Here is a 21807-nt window from a genome sequence, read left to right as displayed (position 1 = left end):
AACCATGGCCATATTCAAACTATTATCGTCACCGCCACAAAGTCACATTCCCAACACGGATTTGAATGACTGCCGGCAATGTTTCATCGACATCCGCCAGGGAAGACGGCGATTTAATTGAGATAATTTAAAGGGTACACAGGTGCACGGCCCCGCAATCGCTCGCTTACGTTAACGCCGGAGGGAAAAAAATGGAAGCTACAGCGAATCCCTCTGAGGGCATTTGGTCTACTCTTTCAACACTTGCCTGATGTTTTTGAAGGCGGTGGGAGCTACCCACACTTTACCCCACAACGCGTGGTCAACACGTGCATGCTGCTGGGTGGAGAAAGACGACGGGAGATGGGGGGGGGGGATTTGAGAAACCTGCACCATCACGCAAAACTGGCGACCTCTGTATTGCGAGCCCAGTGGGTGAAGCATGAAACCGCTGTGGAGGTCTTCTTCTTCTTGTCGACGTACGGCTGATATAGATGCAGAGCAACGACTACAACGGCACATTCGGGTGGGCAAGCCAGATAACCGCGTATCATCGTCGCGATGTCTCCACCGTATTAGTGGATAGGGCGGCACTGCGTCGCTGGACGTCGTACGGTCTCTGTTCTGGACGATCACAGTCGCACACTACTACTGGGAGAGTTTTTCATTTTCCATTTGTGCTTCAGGTATCCGCATCTGCCGTGGTTTGTGCAGGGGGGATGCAATTTAGGGTGGACCATGAGCTTCGTAGCAGTAAAAGCCAGAGTGGCAGTGTAATTGAACACGTGTAAGGAAAGGTAAACTTGGGTGAAGCCTTGAAGGGTCAATACCCAGTACAGATGCTTTGTTTGCTTAAAACCCTGTGTGTCACGGGAGAATATTTGCATGTGCCACTCCAAGGAAGGAAGGAAGGGAAATCCTCACATGCACACCATGGACAAAGATCCCCCGTGTAGCCCACATAGACTCTCGGGGCAAGTGCTGTTAGTGAGTAGCACCTATGAGGGCTGGTAAGCGTGCACAATGGGGTGCGGTATGGCCGCTCACGACGCTACGTATGGTGCAAAAGAGGCTCAACATACACACACACGCACCCCTGGTTTGCTGATGTTTGCGCAAAGCACCAGCCCCAGGACCGGTCCAGATGAGATAAAAAAGTAATGACAACACTTCAGCTGTAATATAAATAGATACGTAATTTAAGTTGCTTGGTTTATGGAACAGTGCGCTCACCACTGCACTAAGCAATGTACACACACGCACATAGAACAGACACCACGACTCAAATGCCAACAGCCCAGGGCTATCCTCCGATTGCTTTGTGAGCTACCAATGGCAGCGCCAACTGCGGCGCCACCGTTCCCAAGACACGCACGCACGCACACACGCATGCACGCACACACGCACGCACGCACACACGCGCGCACACACACGCGCACGCACACGCACGCACGCACACACGCGCCATACACGCACGCACACACGCCGCACACACACACACGTACGCACACAAACAAACACGCACGTACAAACACGCACGCACACGCACGCACGCACACATGCACGCACACACACGCACGCACACACACACACGCACGCTCGCACGACTCAAATGCCAACAGCTCGGGGCTATCCTCCGATTGCAACACGAGCTCTGAATGTGTGTGTGCATGCGTTTCGCACCGGGCAGTACACCCCCGCCCCCCGCCCGCTGCATGTGTTTGTATAATCCTAAACGGTGGAGGCGGTGGGGAGAGAGGGGAAACACTGTATGGATGATGCCTCTTCCTGTGCGTTTGAGCTACCAACGTTGCGCTGCCCCCCACCCCAGCCCCCGTACCACCACCTCGTCGCGTCAGTTCTCTACTCCTCTGCCAACAGTTCTCACGCCGCCGCCACCGTCTCTCCCGCCGAGTCGCGACCGACCGACTCTTCTGCTTTTGTTCGGCTTTTGCTAGATGCAGAGCTACGACAAACGGTCTCACAGTCAGGTGGTCAAGGCAGACAACCGCGTCGGCAGCAGCGGAGTGCGTCGACGCGGTGTCTCCCTCGTATTCGTGGATCGGGAATTGTGCCACGGTGGCTAGGAGATGTTAACTACCTCGCCTGGTATGCAGGAGGTCGTGGGTTCGATCCCGAGCCTGACGCCTGCTGCTGTATATTTGGAGTATGCGTCTCTCTCTCTCTCTCATCATCATCACGGTGGCTAGGAGATGTTAACTACCTCGCCTGATACACAGGAGGTCGTGGGTTCGATCCCGACCCTGACGCCTGCTGCTGTATATTTGGAGTATGCGTCTCTCTCTCTCTCTCATCATCATCACGGTGGCTAGGAGATGTTAACTACCTCGCCTGGTACACAGGAGGTCGTGGGTTCGATCCCGACCCTGACGCCTGCTGCTGTATATTTGGAGTTTGCGTCTCTCTCTCTCTCTCATCATCATCATCACGGTGGCTAGGAGATGTTAACTACCTCGCCTGGTATACAGGAGGTCGTGGGTTCGATCCAGACACTGACGCCTGCTGCTGTATATTTGGAGTATGCGTCTCTCTCTCTCTCTCATCATCATCACGGTGGCTAGGAGATGTTAACTAATTCGCCTGGTATACAGGAGGTCGTGGGTTCGATCCCGACCCTGACGCCTGCTGCTGTATATTTGGAGTATGCGTCTCTCTCTCTCTCATCATCATCACGGTGGCTAGGAGATGTTAACTAATTCGCCTGGTATACAGGAGGTCGTGGGTTCGATCCCGACCCTGACGCCTGCTGCTGTATATTTGGAGTATGCGTCTCTCTCTCTCTCTCATCATCATCACGGTGGCTAGGAGATGTTAACTACCTCGCCTGGTATACAGGAGGTCGTGGGTTCGAACCCGACCCTGATGCTTGCTGCTGTATATTTGGAGTCTGCCTCTCTCTCTCTCATCATCATCACGGTGGCTAGGAGATGTTAACTAATTCGCCTGGTATACAGGAGGTCGTGGGTTCGATCCCGACCCTGACGCCTGCTGTATATTTGGAGTTTGCGTCTCTCTCCCTCTCTCTCATCATCATCACGGTGGCTAGGAGATGTTAACTAATTCGCCTGGTATACAGGAGGTCGTGGGTTCGATCCCGACCCTGACGCCTGCTGCTGTATATTTGGAGTATGCGTCTCTCTCTCTCTCTCTCATCATCATCACGGTGGCCTGGTATACAGGAGGTCGTGGGTTCGAACCCGACCCTGACGCCTGCTGCTGTATATTTGGAGTATGCGTCTCTCTCTCTCTCTCTCATCATCATCACGGTGGCTAGGAGATGTTAACTAATTCGCCTGGTATACAGGAGGTCGTGGGTTCGATCCCGACCCTGACGCCTGCTGCTGTATATTTGGAGTTTGCGTCTCTCTCTCTCTCTCTCATCATCATCACGGTGGCTAGGAGATGTTAACTAATTCGCCTGGTATACAGGAGGTCGTGGGTTCGATCCCGACCCTGACGCCTGCTGCTGTATATTTGGAGTATGCGTCTCTCTCTCTCTCTCATCATCATCATGGTGGCTAGGAGATGTTAACTAATTCGCCTGGTATACAGGAGGTCGTGGGTTCGAACCCGACCCTGACGCCTGCTGCTGTATATTTGGAGTATGCGTCTCTCTCTCTCTCTCATCATCATCACGGTGGCTAGGAGATGTTAACTAATTCGCCTGGTATACAGGAGGTCGTGGGTTCGATCCCGACCCTGACGCCTGCTGCTGTATATTTGGAGTTTGCGTCTCTCTCTCTCTCTCTCATCATCATCACGGTGGCTAGGAGATGTTAACTAATTCGCCTGGAATACAGGAGGTCGTGGGTTCGATCCCGACCCTGACACCTGCTGTATATTTGGAGTTTGCGTGTTCTCCCCGTGATCGCGTGGAATTTGGCTGCTCTAAATTTCCACTTGATAAGCCAAATCGTTGAGCTATCATTTGTGGCCAGGTCGCTTCTGAAAAAGAGCTATATAGCTCAGTGGCCCTTACCTAGTAAAAAAACAGATTTTTTAAATAGTTTTTCATTTGTACGTTCTGTTCCAGATGACCACAGCCGCACATTACTGGGAAGTTTTCCATTTTCCATTTGTGCATCAAGTATCTGCACCCGCCATGGTTTGTGCACTGGATGCGGTTCAGGGTGGACCATGGAGCTTCGAGTAAAACAAAAAAACGGAGACCTTCTGCGTTGGGACTTTCACAACAAGGTGTTCGTTTGCGAGTTCTTTTGAACTACCGACCGACTAACCCGCACCGCTCCTCACTCAACGAAAGTAAATACGTCCACAAATTCGTACAAGGCGGCGTCTTGATATCAGAGTGGCGTTCGGAGCGCGACGTGAATCCACGTCGGACCGTATTTGACTGTCGCGGAGATCCACAGCCTCGCGTAGAGACCCAAGGACTCGCACCGAGGTTGCCAGACTTGCACAGAGACCCGCTGATTTTGTATGTACGCATGTAGAACTTCTTTCCCAGCGTACGTAGCCACCCGTGCTAATCGGAGGTGCGGGTGGAAGGACAACAAATTAAACGCAAAAAGCAGACAAATAGAGATAGATCCAAGACTTAAATAGAGACAGATCCAAGGACATGCATACAGGCACGTGACAAACTGCATCTTTGGATGAAATAAACATGCCGACTGCTGCTATACAGTGTTCTGAGATGAGGTTCCATTCCAATGCTAAATACATCCACATTGCGTTGTATTCCTCGTCATAGAGATCCATAAACTCACACAGAGACCCATGGATTCACATAGACACCCATACCTACATGGAGACCCATAGACTCGCACAAATACCTACGACTGACTGCGTCTCCCAACAAAATACCCATCGTTTCATATTAGCCATTTGAAACACGGCTGCATTTGAGCTCGGCATACATACATATGTTCTATTGTATTGACCGAGTGAGATACACAGCCTCCCACAGCGGCCCATAGACTTACATAAAGACACAGACTCATACGGATACCTGACTTCACCGCTATTTAGATTCACATTGTATTGCGCGAACTCACATTGAGATCCACAAACTCGCATCGAGACTTCCTCGACAAAACAAATAGTGCCAACCGTTTCATATACAGCGTCTGAAAACTAGACAGCATTTAGAGGCTAAATAAAACGACGCTGATTGCATTGACAGCCGCATAACATATACAGCCTCACGCAGAGGCTCACTGATTCACGCGGAGACCTCTCGACTTAAACAGAGGATCGCCCCCCACATAGACACATAGAATCGCGTACAGGCCAATGACCAAAAGTCGCCCCCTATAAAATAAACATCCCCGAAGAGCACTCGCACGTGGGTGCTGTGCAAATCCGCAATGCCTTGCGAACCGTTGCTTTGCAGGATGCAAAACACCCGTTCTGTTGCCGGAAAAGGCAAAGCCTATTTCTCCTATTTGTTTTCACCACTGTGATACTGACAAACAAAGGTCCCACAGATATCACTGCTCAACCCGAGCTAGTGATGCTTTGACAGTTGCATCGCCACTTGGGCCGTTCACCTTTTGGCGCTCTCTGGCCTAACACCAGTGGTGAGGGTGAGGCAAGGCCATAGAGAAGGCTGTCTCTTGGTGTAGGCCAATCAGTTGTAGGCCAATCAATTGGCTGCTGCAGCTCCTTACTATTAAAATTTCCCTCCCTTTTTTCTTTTTAAAACATAATAAAATAATTATTATACTAATAGGGTTTTTCCCCTTTTTTCTGGCAACAAAACTGACACCTTTTGCAAGGAATCATGCTTACATTAACCACAATACTTGCAGTCAAATGCAAACAAAAAACAATACTCTGATAATTTATGCATTGTCCTTGAAACTGATTGGTCCACACCAGAGACAGCTTTCTTTAGAGCCTAGTCTCATATGGTGTTCGACCAGATGACGCCAAAAGGCGCACAGTTCAAAGACAACGCTATTAGTATATTTTGGTACTGGCAAAGGAGGCCCCAAAATAATTATTAAATTATGGTTTATTTTTATTCTTTTATTATTTCCCTTCTACGTGACTTTACCGAAAGAACCAAGAAGATGAATCCCTGCAGTCACGAAAGCTTTAAATCGAAATTTCCCTCCCTTTATTACTGCTAATCCTACTTCCTCCCTTTATTACTGCTAATCCTACATAATACACGAGCATAATGACTTTGAGACCCCCCCCCCCACCACCACCTACACATTTCACAAGTAGTGACTAATCCCAGATCTGCATTTACCATAAATATGCTAAATTCCTCTGTTGATATGTAAATTCCTTTGTCAAGGCGCCCTTCCTCCTCTAACCCCTGCTTAAATATACGCTGCCAAGCTTGGTGGTGTTCATTCGGACGCTGTCTTTCCGACAGACCTGTTCTTCAACTGAGGACGGCTGCTTGCGTTGTGGCCGAAACGTCGTGAGAATTGTATTTTATTATGTTTAATTTTTCTTATTTGCCTTCCACGTGACTTTACCGAAAGAACCAAGAAGAAGAAGAAAATGCATACATTACACTGTGTAACAATTTGTTCCTGGGTAGTAAGTGTTATTTCCTAATTGCCCATGCCTCAAAAGCATATAAAATGGCTATTATTCCACACAATCTTTGCTTTTGTGACCAGGACAGTGATATTTAGAAATTCACATATTTTCCAGAACATTCCAGAGAGATTCAGTGCTGAGTAAACTTGGAGTAACTTCTAGAACATTCTAGAACTTTCCAGTAATATAAATAGTAGTATAATACAGGGGCCTTAAGCCCACCAGTTCAGTTTAGTTCCAGCTGCCTAAGTGGATACAAATCTGCATTTTTCTGAGAGGGCATCGAGAGGCTGCAAGCATCCGGCAGACGCGTTTTGCTATGTCTGCGGCCAATTTTCTCAAGACAAGAGCGAAAAAGTACTCTGTGGAAGCATCTGCTAAGATGTGCGAGGCCTGCAAGGCATATTTCGGCATGCCGAAATATGTGCGAGGAGTGGTGGTCGTGGTCACTTATGCCTCCACCGAAGATGAACATCAGTAGAGGGATGCAGGCAAGGCCGATGAGACAGATGCCTTCGGTGACCTCCTGTTATAGGTGCTAGCTAAAGTGACCCCTCAGAATAGAGTCATCATGTTGGGTGACTTTAATGGTCTGGAGTAATTGGAAGGCATGGGCCAGATCAGCTCAATAACAATGGTAGAAGGCTGCTCTACTTGTGTGCAGCCAATGGGCTTGTAATTACCAACACGCTGTTCGGCACATCCGCACATCATGGATGCACGCTGTTCTGGCATCGGCACATCCACACATCATGGATGCACGCCGGGTCCAAGTAAGAACATCTGCTGGACTATATAGTGAAGGAACAGCGGATGCGGGCCCATGTCCTTGACACCAGGGCCTACCGTGGAGCTGATCTGCCCACTGACCATCGACTTGTCATCTGTAAGATGCGTCTGCCATTCTTCCACTCCGGTGGTGGGTGTACACCCAGGACCCCATTCAAACCCATAGTGGCCTAGTTTCAGCTTGCTGATTAAAGTTGAAAGCGAGAACTTCATCATCGCTTGCAGCTGGAGTTGGCATCGTCCCCCACTCCTCCTGATGTCGAGGGGAATTGGGCGAGGTTTGGGAATGGCTCATGCAGCTGCAATGGCTGCGTTAGGTACACGGTCCAGACCTCCCCAGAGACCCTGGCTGACGGAGGAGGTGTTCAGGCTGTCTGATAAAAAGCGACAGGCCCACTCTCATCGTCTGTACCAGAGGAATTTCCATCTGGTACAGATACAATGGGAGGCTGATCGATGCCCAGGTGTGGTAAAGGGATGGCTCCCTATTGGTCTACCATGTTACGTATGCCGATGATCTGGTAATTCCTGCTCACTCAGAGGAGGGTTTGGAGGCGCTGCTGCTGAAACTGGAGCGTGCCACTAAAAGGTGGGGACTTACCATCAGCCCAACCAAAACTAAGCACCTGCCTGGGTATTTTGTACCATCAGACACTCGACCCCCAGAACTCTAAATTGGTGATGGGGCAGTTGAGGGGAGAGTGGAAAGTTTCCCATACCTGGGCAGTGTACTCATGACCAGCTCCGGTTTGACAGCAGAGGTCTCACTCCAAATCAGTCGAGCGGCATTATCTTTTCATTGGTTGCGTAACGCTGTTCGGAAGTTAACTGGTCTGTCGCTCCACACGAAGCTTCAGGTCTTCTCGGCCACAGGCATGTCCTTCCTTCTCTATGCTTGCAAAACATGGACCCCCGTAATGAAACATCTTCACCGGTTAGAAACATTTAGGCTGGCCTGCCTACTATCCATCAAGGGTTTAACCTGCAGGCTGGATTGTGTGAGGAGCTCACAAGTCCTTGAAATATCTGGACAAAGTCCCATCGGTGAGTACAGGAGGACGTGGAGCTGAGTGGACTTGCCGATGACTGGTACCAGCGGTGTCAAGATCGGCCTCTGTGGAGGAGGCTCGTGAAGGACGCTAGTGGGCAATTCGAAGCAGTCGCCCTCCAACAACAACGGAGGGCAGAGGAGCGACGCTCAAAACAAAGAACGTAGCACCGGGCGGCTAAAACACAGCAAGTTGGCACAGTAGGGGGCACAGGTGGTGCATCGGCCGGTCATCTCAGTCAGTCGACCCATGGCACCTGGGTCTGCCCCTTGACCTCCTGCCAACGGGTGTTCAACACTTCACGTGGCATCAATGTGCACATCACCTGGCACAAACGCTGTGGTGATGTCAAGCCATGTAGTGGCGAATGGCGGTTGTTGTTGTGTGTAGTTTTAGGGGAGCGGTAGTATAGCGGTTAGTGTGCTGCACTACGAACCCAGCAACCCGACTTCGAATCCCGCTCACGGCCAACACACCAGTGACGGTAATCTGAAACGGTCCTGGGCATCCCCTAGGTCGACTCGGCAAAAATTGGTACCTGGTGCGGTGTATAGTAGACATCGCCACTGGGGAGACAAAGGCGGCCGGGCGTGGCGTTGGCCACCCACCCCCTTCGTGTGCCGTGCCGGCCTTCAGAAATGCTCGCTGATAGCACTTGCCCCAACAGTCTGTTAAAGGCTATACGGAGTATTTTTGTCTGTGTGTAATTTTAACATTTTGGGAGTGGTGGCGCAGTGGTTAGGGCATTTACCCTACAAACATGAGTGGAGTGGCCTGCGTTGGAAACCCGGCCACGGCTAATGTCAGTGCCTACACGTGTGTGGCTTCATCTCCACGGCTTAACCACAAGCACACCGCTTGCATCCAAAGTCAGTGATCCGCATCTCACGCGGGAACAGCGGTGCTGCCCATCTTCCGTTTACAGCCCTGACCAATGGTGGAAATTCCTCATTCCTATGACGGGGCCGAGTCTATCCACCACAAAGTTGGTACTTGACTTAAAGCTTTCGTGACTGCAGGAATTCACATCCTTGGGTCTTTCGGTAAAGTCACGTAGAAAGGTTGAAATCATTTATTTTCTTTGAACCTATCTACGTGATATTCTTGGGTTTTGTCGGTAAAGTCACGTAGGTAAAAAATTTTAATTAATAAAAGTAAAATAAAAATAAAAATCACGACGTTTCGGAGGCAACACAAGCTTCCGTTGCCTCCGAAACGTCGTGATTTTTATTTTACTTTTGTTAATTTAAAGTTTTTACCTACGTGACTTTACCGAAAACACCCAAGAAAATGAATCCTTGCAGTCACGAAAGCTTCAAATCTAGAACTATCTACGTGACTTTACCGAAAGACCCAGGAATATAAAGTTGGTCCTCATCCTATCGACCCCGGAGGGAACGACGATGGTACGAGTCAACCCGTCCACAGCCACCCAGGATGTGATCCCACAACCTTCAGACTTGCGAGCCCCTGGGCCCTGCTGCCGAGCCAATCGGCCGGTGACTTTAATCTCGAGCACGCTTCCACGCGCGCGTCGCGAGCGTAAGAATGCATTTCAATTGATGAGCCGATTCATCGTCACATCCTAGCTCTCATGCATAAATAATCACACCGCACACGTACGGCTCTTTTGTGTCAACGCACGCACGAATGAGGGTGTACCGCCCTCCCCCACCACCTCCCGCCCCACCATCCGCCCCCGTAGCGCGAGTAGTGGGGGTTCTTTGAACATACTTCACCGCAATGGTCACTGCGGGTGGGTGAAAACTGGGCAAGGGAAGGGCGCACACATTCGGGAGCATGGGAGTGCAGTACAACAGTGGATTTGGCTTCATTCCCCCCTTGCCAGCCACTACTTATCCATGAAAGCCACGCACTGAAATTATGTAAGACAAGATGATTACTAGGATCCATGTCTTAATGGGGAGGGTCTTTCCCTCCTAACATCAGGCAATTCACCAGCATTGGCTTTAGCGCGGCTGACTCTGCCTACGAGACACTGAACGTCCCCTGCTCCCAAGCACTGTCGCGCAGATTCTCAAACAGCGCGGCTGCACCGGGACGATGCCGTTAGGGACCCTCCGCCAATCGTGTCCTCATGCACGCATGCGTGCAAAGACAAAGATTCCCCGTATAGCCTCGACAGACTGTTGGGGAAAGTGCTGTTAGCGAGCAGCACCGATGAAGGCCGGCACACGAGGGGGTGGGTCGCCAGCACCACGCCCGACTGCCTTCGTCTCCCCCAGTGGCGATGTTTACACACCGCACCGGCTACTCATTTGAGGCCGAGTAGAACTAGGGGAGGGCCAGCACCAGTTCGGACAGTTGTCACGAGAGTTGGCCGTGAACGGGAATCGAACTCGGGTCGCCGGGTACCGTAGCGCAGCGCGCCTCACTGCTTTCACACTACAGCTGCGTGCGCACACACGCGAGTACACGCGCACGTACACGCACGTACGCGCACGTACACGCACGTACGCGCACGTACGCGCACGTACACGCACTCCAAGCCCATCCCAAGGAGCAAGGGCCCCCGAGAAGAACGTGCGATGGACATTTCAGGGCCCCTGACCTTAAACAACACGGGGCGAGAACAGCCTCTGGAATGTGGCCGAACGTGTATTGTACAAGAACGCAAATTTTACACGGCGCAAGACCAACGATTCCCCAACTCCACAACCCGCCAAGGGGTTTGATTTATTATTTCTTGCCGTGTTTTTTTCCTTTCCACCCACCACGATCCACGGCAGACGAAAAGGGGATGAACGCGGTGGGTCGGCGGTGCCGCGTGCGATTTGAGAGATGTCTTCATCAATCGCCGGAAGAGGCTAAAGGTCAACCAGGGAGGGCATCTCACGATGGAATCGATCGGGAGGTTAAAATGGAATATCACGAGCGTGCCGCACGCGTCGAGATCGTGCGTGTGAGAATCGATCTTTTCTTTTTACGATTTAAGCCAGCGTTATGCAAATCGCGAATGCTAATGTCGCATCCAAGATTAATTACAGCCCTTTGTCAATCCGCTGGGGGATGAAGGTTTCCAACATGCCCTTGTCGGTCCTGGGCTGGGCGGGGTGGGGGGGGCAGGGAGTGGGCAAGGGGGGAAAACATCTTGTTTGACCATACTTCACCACGCTGGTCAGCTCGGATTGGTGAAAGTGGGGTGCAGGACAATGGTATCTTAGTCAGGTGACCAGACCGAACCAGGCAGCCAGTGTTCTATTTAAAGGATTGAAACTATTTTGTATTTTACCAGGATAGGCTCACCGAGCTATACGGCTCTTTATCAGAAGCGACCTGCCCCACAAATGATAGCTCAACGAAGCGGCTCATCATGGTGACAAGCCACGTCATTGAGCCGGAGGACCCAGAGAAAAATCCACGCAACCACAAGGAGAGACATTCAAACTCCAAATATACAGCAGGCGTCAGGGTTGGGATCAAACCCACGGCCTCCTGTGTAATAGGCGACGAAGTTAACATCCCGCCACCGTGGCTCCCCGGCTAAGACGGCTAACAACAGTGGCGGGCGAAATCTTTCCCCGTTCCCACCACCCACCCCAACATCCCCCACCCTCACCCTCCGCCACCACCTCCCAGTCACCAACCGGCCATGCCCAGTTTGGTGAAGTTTGGTCTGGCAACCCGCATGACCGTCAAGGCGTGGGGTGAGGCCTTCCTCCGGCAGTGGCTTGGAAAAGGGAGCAAGCGGTGACTTGGTACGGTGAATTGGTACGGTGACGCAGCCCCCAGCGGTGACGCGGCGCTCGCTCGCTGCAGAGGAGCGCGGTTCGAATCCCGGCGACCGCCCCGGTCAATATTACCGTGGTGCGTGTTAACCGAAAACAATACTTACTTCTACTACCACGAGCCATCCGCCGCACGGTGGACGTTACACATCCCGCGACGTCATTCGCAAGAGTCGTGCAATTTGTGCGTCGTGGGCCAAATTTCGTCCAAATTTGAAACAGTTACACCGCAAGAAATTCGTCGATTTTCATTACACCGTGAAAACTTGGTGAGAGTTATGAGACTCACTCAAGCGCAATGATAATATTAAAGGAAAGTATGATATTCATTACCAAAGATTGTTTTTTTTTATCGAGGGTGCTTATTAAGGGGACCCTGTAACACCCTTATGAAGTGTACATGAAACGAAAAAAAAATGTACGTTGTGTTTTCCGCAAAAAATAAACACTTTAATATTTTGACGTTGGAGAGACGGACGGATGTATAAAGGAGAGCTATTGTCTGCTTATCGGTTTCATTCTCAAGAGTGGTTCTCCGTGTGACGTTGCCATGGCCCTAATCACGGCATCGGAATTACCCGCAGTTAAGTCGTAAACTGAGAGCGACTGCCTCTACCTGGCCATGATGATCCCCCGCGTTTCTATGCAGTGTGCCCCGAAGCACAAATAATAATAATTCGCTTCTGTGACCGATTGCCACCAAAGGGTTAAAGTTCACTGGCAAAAAAAAAAAGTTTGCACTTAAAGAATAACCGCAGCGTAAGACACAATCGCTCTGGACACGATAACTCAGCCTGGGAATGGTTAACCAACCCCCCTTTTACTATTTTCTGCAATGCGTTGCGAAATCCCTTCCAGTTCGTTTTTATTAAGGGACGGTCCACACGAGGTACGCTTTGTAACAATTCGCCTAACCTCGTAAATTCCGAATATTTACGGTTCGCGGCGGCAAAGATTCAACGGTGAAAGGCGCAGCCCTGCAAGTGCTTTGGCTGACGTGACTGCTGGCCAAAAACAGCTGCGATTATTCATGAACTTGTCCTGGGGCCTCCCCCTAGGTCGACTCAGCACTAAATGAGTAGCTTGTGCAGCGTGCGTGTGCAAACATTAGCACTGGGGAGATAAAGGCGGTTGGGCGTGGTGCTGGCCACCCACCCCCTCGTGCACCACGCCGGTGTTCAGAGGTGCTCGCTAACAGCACTTGACCCAACAGCTTGCTTAAGGCTATAGGAGGGGGGGATCTTTATCTTTGTCTTTAATATCATTGTGTGTGTTCATGTAAACATTCAAGATGCGCTTAACTGACACACTCCAGGTCAGGACATTTCTCTTCCTCAATCTCTCTCTCAAGCTCCTGGACTTTCAAACATTCTCTCATCTTCAAAAGCTCACTATGGAACACGATTTTTGTTCCTGGGTAGTAAGTGTTATTTTCTCATTGATTATGCCTCAAAAGTATAGAAAATGGCTATTATTCCCCAAAAACGTTGCTTTTGTAACCAGGACTTTATGTGAAGGAATGACACAAATGCACACCACGTTATCTCTTTGAAAATATGTACATTTCAAAATATCAGTGTCCTGGTCACAAAAGCAAAGTTTGTGGGGAATAATCGCCATTTTCTGTACTTTTGAGGCATAAGCAATTAGAAAATAACACTGACAACCCAGGAACAAAAAAAACATTTATTGTTACACAGTGTATATCCTCGTCACCCAGCTCAATTCAAACAACTCGTCGCCTGCTTTGCATAACACTAGAGTTACGAGGTTATGGCGAGCCGCTGAGATATAAGAATTAAAATATGAATTCATTGCATTATCTGTGGCGTGCCCTATCCCTTGAAATCAGACACTGCCTCAACAACTCATTCATTACGCTGCAGGCACAGAGCTGTATCCGCTCACCTCCGTAGCACGCCACCGTATTCACTTGAAAGCGCGTGGCATTTGAAGTTAAGTGGAGTTACATTTGTTTAAGCAGGCGAAAACGCAAGCGATCAGGTTAGCAACCTGGGTCACCCACATCTCATCATCGGGTCGATAAAATATTGAATTTGACTGGGCGACTATTGAATGCACAATCGAGCACGAGCGTAGAACATTAACAGGCTGATGCGCACACCTCCTTCACGAGTGGGAAATTAAAGAGACAAGCCACAGTAGTGTGACTGTGGCCATGCGACCCAAAGTATGGACCACAGAGCAGAGGTCGCAAACGGGTTTTGATTCCTTACCTGAACTCGTACCCGGCCGCACCAGGGTCGCAAATGGGTACCTGTACCCGGCCGTACCCGTACCCTACCCGTACCCGGCCGGGTATGGGTAGGGTACGGGTATCGGGTACCTGATTGCGACCTCTGGGATGAAGCCATGTTGCAGGCACGGGTGGGTTGATTCTAGGAACTTGAATTGTGAGAAGAGACAAGACGTTGGGAAATGAGTGACAAACAGTTACTCACCAGTGACTCACGGTCTACCCGTACCCGGCCGCACCAGGGTCGTAAACGGGTACCCGTACCCGGCCGGGTACGGGTAGCCGGGTATCGGGGTAGGGTACGGGTATCGGGTACCCGGTCGCGACCTCTGCCACAGAGTAACACGCACAGTGGTCTGCGCTCCTTCAACAGAGTAGGAGGAGGAACAGCAAAACGACAACAACTCTCTCTAGGCTCCTCTAAGGAAAGCTGTCTCGGGTGTGGACCAATCAACTTCAAGGACAGTGCATATCATCATTATCAGAGTTGTTTCTTTTTGTTTGAATTTTGACTGCTTGTGTTGTGGTTATTGCAAACATGATCCCTTGTATAAAGGTGTCAGTTTTGTACCAGTTGAAAGGGTAAAAACCTACTACTATATTTTGCCACTGGTAAAGGAGCTTTCAATACTCTGATAGTGCGCTGTTTTTAAGTTGTACGCCTTTTAGTGTCATCTGGTCCAACACCAATGGAGACTAGGCTCTAAGAAAAGCTGTCTCGGGTGTGGACCAATCAACTTCAAGGACACTGCATATCATTATCAGAGTTGTTTCTTTTTGTTTGCATTTTGACTGCTTGTGTTGTGGTTATTGCAAACATGATCCCTTGTATAAAGGTGTCAGTTTTGTACCAGTTGAAAGGGTAAAAACCTACTACTACGACAACTCTCTCTCTCTGCTGAAGCCCTCTCACCGTGGGTGGCTAGCAAACCTCGACATTGTGATTTAGCTCCTGAACATATTGCCACACGCTAAAATATAATACTGTAGTCGGTGGTTCAGAGCCCGGTCAGGAAACAAATTAATTGGTGATAGTGCATCGGAAGTGGTGCACAATGCATAAATAACAAAAAACTAATTCGTCAATAACACTGCGGCCTTAAATAATACATGTATAAATGAGGCTAGATCTTATCTGGAACATAACCGCGTCCCTAATCGATAGGATGGCTTTGATGAGGAGCGTGATAGGCCGTGGCCTTCCGAGAGGATGTCAATGGATGAACGGCAGCTTTGAACCTCTCCAGCAAAAGCGACATCACCGCCGTGGCTATCGTTACTTCCGTTTTAAGGTCCTTGCGAAAATGTCACGACCACCACCATTATCATTATTAGCGATAATCAATCCACTGGTAGATGAAGGCCTCTCCAAACTCTGGCCATTTCATCAACAACCCTACGATGCTAGGAACCAGACCTGCACCTCCACGGGAGTGCATTTCAACACTCCGTCTCCCGGAACAACTTCATCGATTCACAAAACGGGATTGTTTTCCCGTCAACGGCCACCGCTTGGATCGCGTGCAGTCGTTTCAACATTAGTGACAGCATCCCACTTACAGCTCCCTGTAATTTACAAGTAATCCTTCAGGTTAAGGCTCATCTCCGCTTAAAACTCATCCGCCACTTGGTAAATGCCTTCCTTTGATGACGTGTAAAAGGCTTCACGCAATTTTCCGCCGTGGGATGTGTCCATATTTTTGTTAAATAAATATTTCACTTAACAAAGCAAAGCGGATACCAGGCAAACATGCGTGGCTCTAAGAATGGTGCGGGCAAGGAAGGGAACAGGTGCACACGCCGTACAAATCGCTGCGTTCACTTTGACATTTCTTATTTCACATATATTTGTTTATTATCTCGGGTTACATTGCGTCCGTGCTTCCGGCTTCGTTTCAGCAAACAGGGAAAAAAAAAAAATATGTCCAGTCCAAACTTCCTGCGGCTATGGTCGGAAGACATCGCCGCCGTGCGTTACGAAAATTCCTTGGAAGTTGACGTTGTAGAACTACTCCTGAGGTCCACTTTAAAAAAAACACAGAAGGGGCCTGCCCCTGTAAAACTGTTCATTCACGTGAGTGCTGCCCCATACTTCCCCCAGGGACTCATTGGTAAAAAGGCCCCAAAGTCCTCCCTGTGGCTGCCCTGGGACTTATTGAAGGGCTCCATCACCCAGAGAATGCCCTGGGGGACTCGCTGGTGCCCCCAGGGCCACCGCAGCTGTCCCGGAGGATCGTTGTTGTTGGAAAATGAAGCGAATTCAAACCCCTTGAAGCCTGGAGAACTGAATGGAGTTCAAACAAACTCACAAACCCCTGGGTTTTATCTTCTACGAAGCTCGTGGTCCACACTAAACCGCATCTGCACAAACCATGGCAGACGCGGATACCTAATGCACCAATGGAAAGTAAAAAAACTCTCCATCAGCGTGCGACTGCGGTGATCCGGAACAGACCGACAACGTATAATGACGCAATGCCCCGATCCACAGATACGAAGGAGACACCACGGCGATGATACACTCCGTTCCTCCTGACGCCGGTTATCTGGCTTCGCCACCTGAACGTGAAATTGCAGTCCTTGCTCCGCATCTTACATCAGCCACACGAAAGAAGCAGTTTGTGTTGTCGTTGGGCACCCGGTTGCTCCATGCCGCGCGGGGCAACCACCTCTCTCCCGTGTTTCTCAACAGTCGTGCACTTCCCCCGACACCCGTTCTACTCTCAGTTTTGTGGTTTGTTTCGATTTAGAGCTTTCGTGACTGCAGGGATTCATATTCTTGTTTTTTAGGTAAATTCGCGTAGAAGGGAAACAATAAAATAATAAAAATATAAAAAATTAAATTCTCACGACGTTTCGACTGCAACACAAGCAATCATCATCAGGTGTGAAATCCACAGCAAGAGAATTTTATTTAATATTTGTATTATTTTATTATTTCCCTTCTACGTGACTTTACCGAAAGAACCAATAATATTCGTCTTTATTCATTTACATTCTCTACATCGACGCGTATGATTATTTTGAGTCTTGATTTCAAGCTTTCGTGACTGCAGGGATTCATCTTCTTGGTTCTTTCGGTAAAGTCACGTAGAAGGGAGATAATAATACAATTATACAATTTTATTATGTTTTATTTTAATTATTTTATTATCTCCCTTCTACGTGCCTTTACCGAAAGAACCAAGAAGATGGTGGTTTGTTTGTTTGTTGCTATAAAGGATCTCTCAGATCGCATTGGCCCCCTACGCCACCCGGGCGACATGTAAGAAGCCCTTTTTCCACTGGCGCACGCGAGCCGAACCAGCGCAGGTGCCCTCGCGGTATACGTGGTGTCGCCGCCGGCTATTTTGCCGGGCCGAGACAAAACCAAAACGCGTAGTGCTGGACTCACAAAGACGGCACCACCAGCGTCGCCACTCGCTCACCGCGTGCCGCTATTAGCACGGTTGGCTACGTACGGTGCAAAAGAAGTTTAACAAAGACAAGACAAGATCCCCTGTATATCCCTTAACAGACTGTTTGGGCAATTGCTGTTAGCGAGCACCTATGAAGGCCGAAACGGCACACGAGGGGGTGGGTTGCCAGGACCACGCCTGGTCGCCTTTGTCTCCCCAGTGGCGATGTTTACACACCGCACAAGGTATTAATTTGAGGCCGAGTCGACCTAGGGGAGGCCCAGGACCGTTTCAGATAATCATCACTGGTGTTGGCCGTGAGCGGGAATCGAACTCGGCACGCCGGGTTCGTAGCGCAGCGCGCTAACCGCTACACCACCGCTCCCCGCAATTAGCCTAGTTTGGCTACGTACGCTGCAAAAAAAGTCCGACATCAATATTTAGAAACACGTCACCACCACGTCGCCCCCTACACGCGTCGCTCGCCGCGCGTGACGCCACCGGCACGGCACGGCACACGGCTTCCGCAGTGGAAAAAAAACCCGCCGGGCCGGCGTGTCCCGGTCTGCGCCGGGCCGGCCCGGCACTCGGCACTCGGCACTCGGCAAGGCACTCACTTGAGCCACCGCGGGAAGGGCTGGTCGGCGTTGGCTTTGGTGCGCCACAGGCTGGCCGCGAAGGCGAAGGGCCAGGCAAGCAGCATCATGAACGCGGCGAGCAGCAGCCGGATGGGGAAGAGCGTCACCGACATGAGGCCGATCTGTCTCGTCACACACACACAAAGACAACCGTTCCCCCCATAGAGCCTTCACAGACTGTTGGGGCGAGTGCTGTTACCGGAGCGCCGATTAAGGCCGGCAGGGCACGGGGGGGGGGGGTGGGTGGGACAGCACCACGCCCGGCCGTCTTTGTCTCCCCAGTAGCGATGTTTTTTTTTATACACCGCAGCACATACTTATTTGAGGCTGAGTCAACCTAGGGGAGGCCTTAGACAAGTTCAGATAATCAACAATCGTCTTGGCCGTGAGCGGGAATAAAAATTGGATCACCGGGTTCATAGGGCAATGCGCTAATCACGACCCTGCCGCTGACGTGTCTCACACACACACATACGCACGGACACACGCACGCTCGCGGACGCACACACGCGCACATACACACACACACAAAGACAAAGATCCCCCGTATAGCCTTAACGGACTGTAGGGGCAAGTGTTGTTAGCGAGCACCTAACGGTACACGAGGGGGTGGGTGGTCAGCACCACGCCCGACCACCTTTGTCTCCCCAGTGGCGATGTTTACACACCGCACCAGGTACTCATTTGAGGCTGAATCGACCTAGGGAAGGCCCAGGACCGGTTCAGATAATCGTCACTGGTGTTGGCCGTGAGCGGGAATCGAACCCGGATTGCCGGGTTCATAGCGCAGAATGCTAACCGCTGCACTACCGCTTCCCATACACACACACACGTCCACACGCACCAGGGGGGCAGAGGTCACGACGCGCCACAAGTGCCCGCGAGGACATCGGCAACAACGTTACGGCCGCTTAACGGCCATCAGGGCTGTTTTACCAAGCAACCGACTCTTTGTAGAAGCAAATATAGCTGTAAATAAATCATTTGAAGTTTCAACTTCTAAGCTTTCCTTTTACTAACGGCTCACAGGGCATTTTGTTACCACGTAAATGGGGGTGGAAATGGAAATGAAATGGAATTCGTCGTGCAGTCCATGTTTACTGGCACCCACTCAAGACACGCACTCACTCACCTCCGATTAACACGGTAGGCTACGTATGGTGCAAAAGAAGTTCCACATAAATACATATACACAAAGACAAAGATCCCCTGTATAGCCTTTAATGGACAGCATACGAAGGGATGGGTAGCCAGCACCACGTCCGGCCGCCCTTGTCCCCCCCGTGCTAATGTTTTATACACCGCACCAGGTACTAATCTGCGGTCGAGTCGACCTAGGAGAGGCCCAGGACCGCTTGAGATAATCGTCACTGGTGTTGGCCATGAGCGGAATCAAACTCGGGTCGCCAGGTTCATAGCGCAGCGCGCTAACCACTGAACACGCTCACACACTCCCAGCCTGAATAATAATAATATTTATTTATAAATACAGTGATGTTGCGTAGATTTGTACTGACCACAGTTTTCGCACGGGGACACGGAAAACCGCAACGAGTGAGGAGGAAGGCAGCCAGAACCGGCGTTACCAACAATTGCCCAAGCTCTGGCATCCTGCATTAAGATGCCCGACCATCACCGAAACATTCGTGCCTCCGGCGGATTCAATGAGAGGCCTTCGAACCAGCAGTGGCATGAGCAAGCGAGGTTGGCAGGGCTGCACCTTTATCACATCGAACAGACGGAATCAGGTGCGATGCAGAGGTCGCAAACAGGTTTTGATTCCTTATCCGTACCCGGCCGCACCAGGGTTGCAAATGGGTACCCGTACCCTACCCGTACCCTACCCGAAATGAGTGACAAACGGCTACTCACCAGTGACTCACGGCCTACCCGTACCCGGCCGCACCAGGGTCGCAAATGGCTACCCGTACCCGGCCGGGTACGGGTAGCCGGGTATCGGGTAGGGTACGGGTATCGGGTACCCGGTTGCGACCTCTGGTGCGATGTCTGGGTCTGGACGCGCGCGCATCGCGTCTCCGCGTCATCGCTCGCAGGACGCACAGTCGTCGACGCCGCCGCACTCAACGCTCGAACCCACGCTGGACTCCTCTCGCGCCGTTACGTAGCCAAGCGTCGTGCTAGTTGGAGGTGCGACGATTCGAGCTTGGCCACGCGTGCCGGCCGTACTGCAACGCCTGGAACTGCGGCGCGTTGGATGTGCTGACACCGCGCTCATTCATTCATTCACACCGAGGCATGCGCCGCGACAAGGAAGTAAATCATGGAAGAGCAATTCGGTAAAAACGCGCAACTCTATTAATAGCCACGAGTACAGTAAATTAATCAAACGTGCTGAAACGGCAACTGCTCTGGGAAAACCGATAATCTTTCACGTGCAAATGTCTGTGAATTAATTAATTACCAGCAATGGCACCGGGGAAAAAAAAACGGACGTCGTAAGTTTGCATTATGTAAAGTCATCGTTGGCCATTATCTATCCACTGCTGGACGAATGCCCTCCCCACACTGTCACCATCACTCATGGATCACTGCTGCTGCCATCCCATCTTCGCTCCCAGCACATGAGCCGATGTCATTGCTCCATCTACCCGACTGTCGTCCTCTTGGCACTCCATTCTGTGCTCTGGCTGCTGTTCCGTCACCAGTCTCGCCCATCGGCCATCGTCCCATTCAGCGGAAGATTAGGCCAAAGTAGTCTCCCTCTGGAGCTCCCTCTGGGGGACAGACCCTTCCGCCGGCAGCGGCGTGCGCCACACATTGCGAGGGCTGCTCCTTTATCCTCGCACCCATGTCGATACAAATGCATTACATGGCTATACGCACGCCAGCGCAAGCCACAATGGAAATTAGGGCATCGTGAATACAACGCCCTGCCCTGCAGCGAACAACTACAACTGTCTGTATTCCAGTCGGCACGGACAATACCGTGTTGATGGTAAGGCCAACAACGGTACTGCTCGTGTGCTTGGCAAGAATTCACGGTGGCATCGTTCATAGGTCTCAAGAGAAAACACCCGGTGAGGCCCGGTGGCTCTGCAAGCCGGCGCAAAACTCACAAATTACTTTTGATGTTCAAGTTGGTGATGTTGATTTATTGCGAAACACGTGTTTGTCATTCTGTGGATGACTTTGGGAACTGGAAGACGCACAAGGACGACCGAACAAGGTAGTATGTAAAGAAATGTACGTCGAAAATAAATTGGCGTTTTCCAAAATAAAAGTGCGTGCTTGCAATTGCACGGTGAGAGAGCATTCCACGAATCAGAGAACTAGAGATGCCGGTCTAAGACACAATATTGACTGTAAAGAAAAGTAAGTGGGCTTGGGCAGAACCCGTTTTGGCTAGAAGGGGCGTTGGCCGTGGTGGTCTAGACTAAACTC

At 50.6% G+C, this 21807-nt stretch overlaps 1 protein-coding gene across 1 annotated transcript in view; it reads right to left on the bottom strand.

Moving 5' to 3' along the window:
• LOC144732335 (lysophosphatidylcholine acyltransferase 1-like) overlaps positions 1 to 18553 on the bottom strand; it is a 58474-nt gene extending 39921 nt beyond the window's left edge. The window contains exon 1 of the mRNA XM_078613814.1: positions 18385 to 18553. Coding sequence (XP_078469940.1) covers positions 18385 to 18518 — 134 coding nt within the window. The 5' untranslated portion in view covers positions 18519 to 18553. The remainder of the gene's footprint in view (positions 1 to 18384) is intronic.
• Positions 18554 to 21807: the final 3254 nt, after the last annotated feature.

The sequence above is a fragment of the Lampetra planeri genome, chromosome 42 (assembly GCF_965212315.1).
Source record: "Lampetra planeri chromosome 42, kcLamPlan1.2.h2, whole genome shotgun sequence".
Lineage (NCBI taxonomy): Eukaryota > Metazoa > Chordata > Hyperoartia > Petromyzontiformes > Petromyzontidae > Lampetra > Lampetra planeri.
Note: the sequence above shows the minus strand (reverse complement) of the source record. Positions and strands in the feature narration are given on the sequence as shown.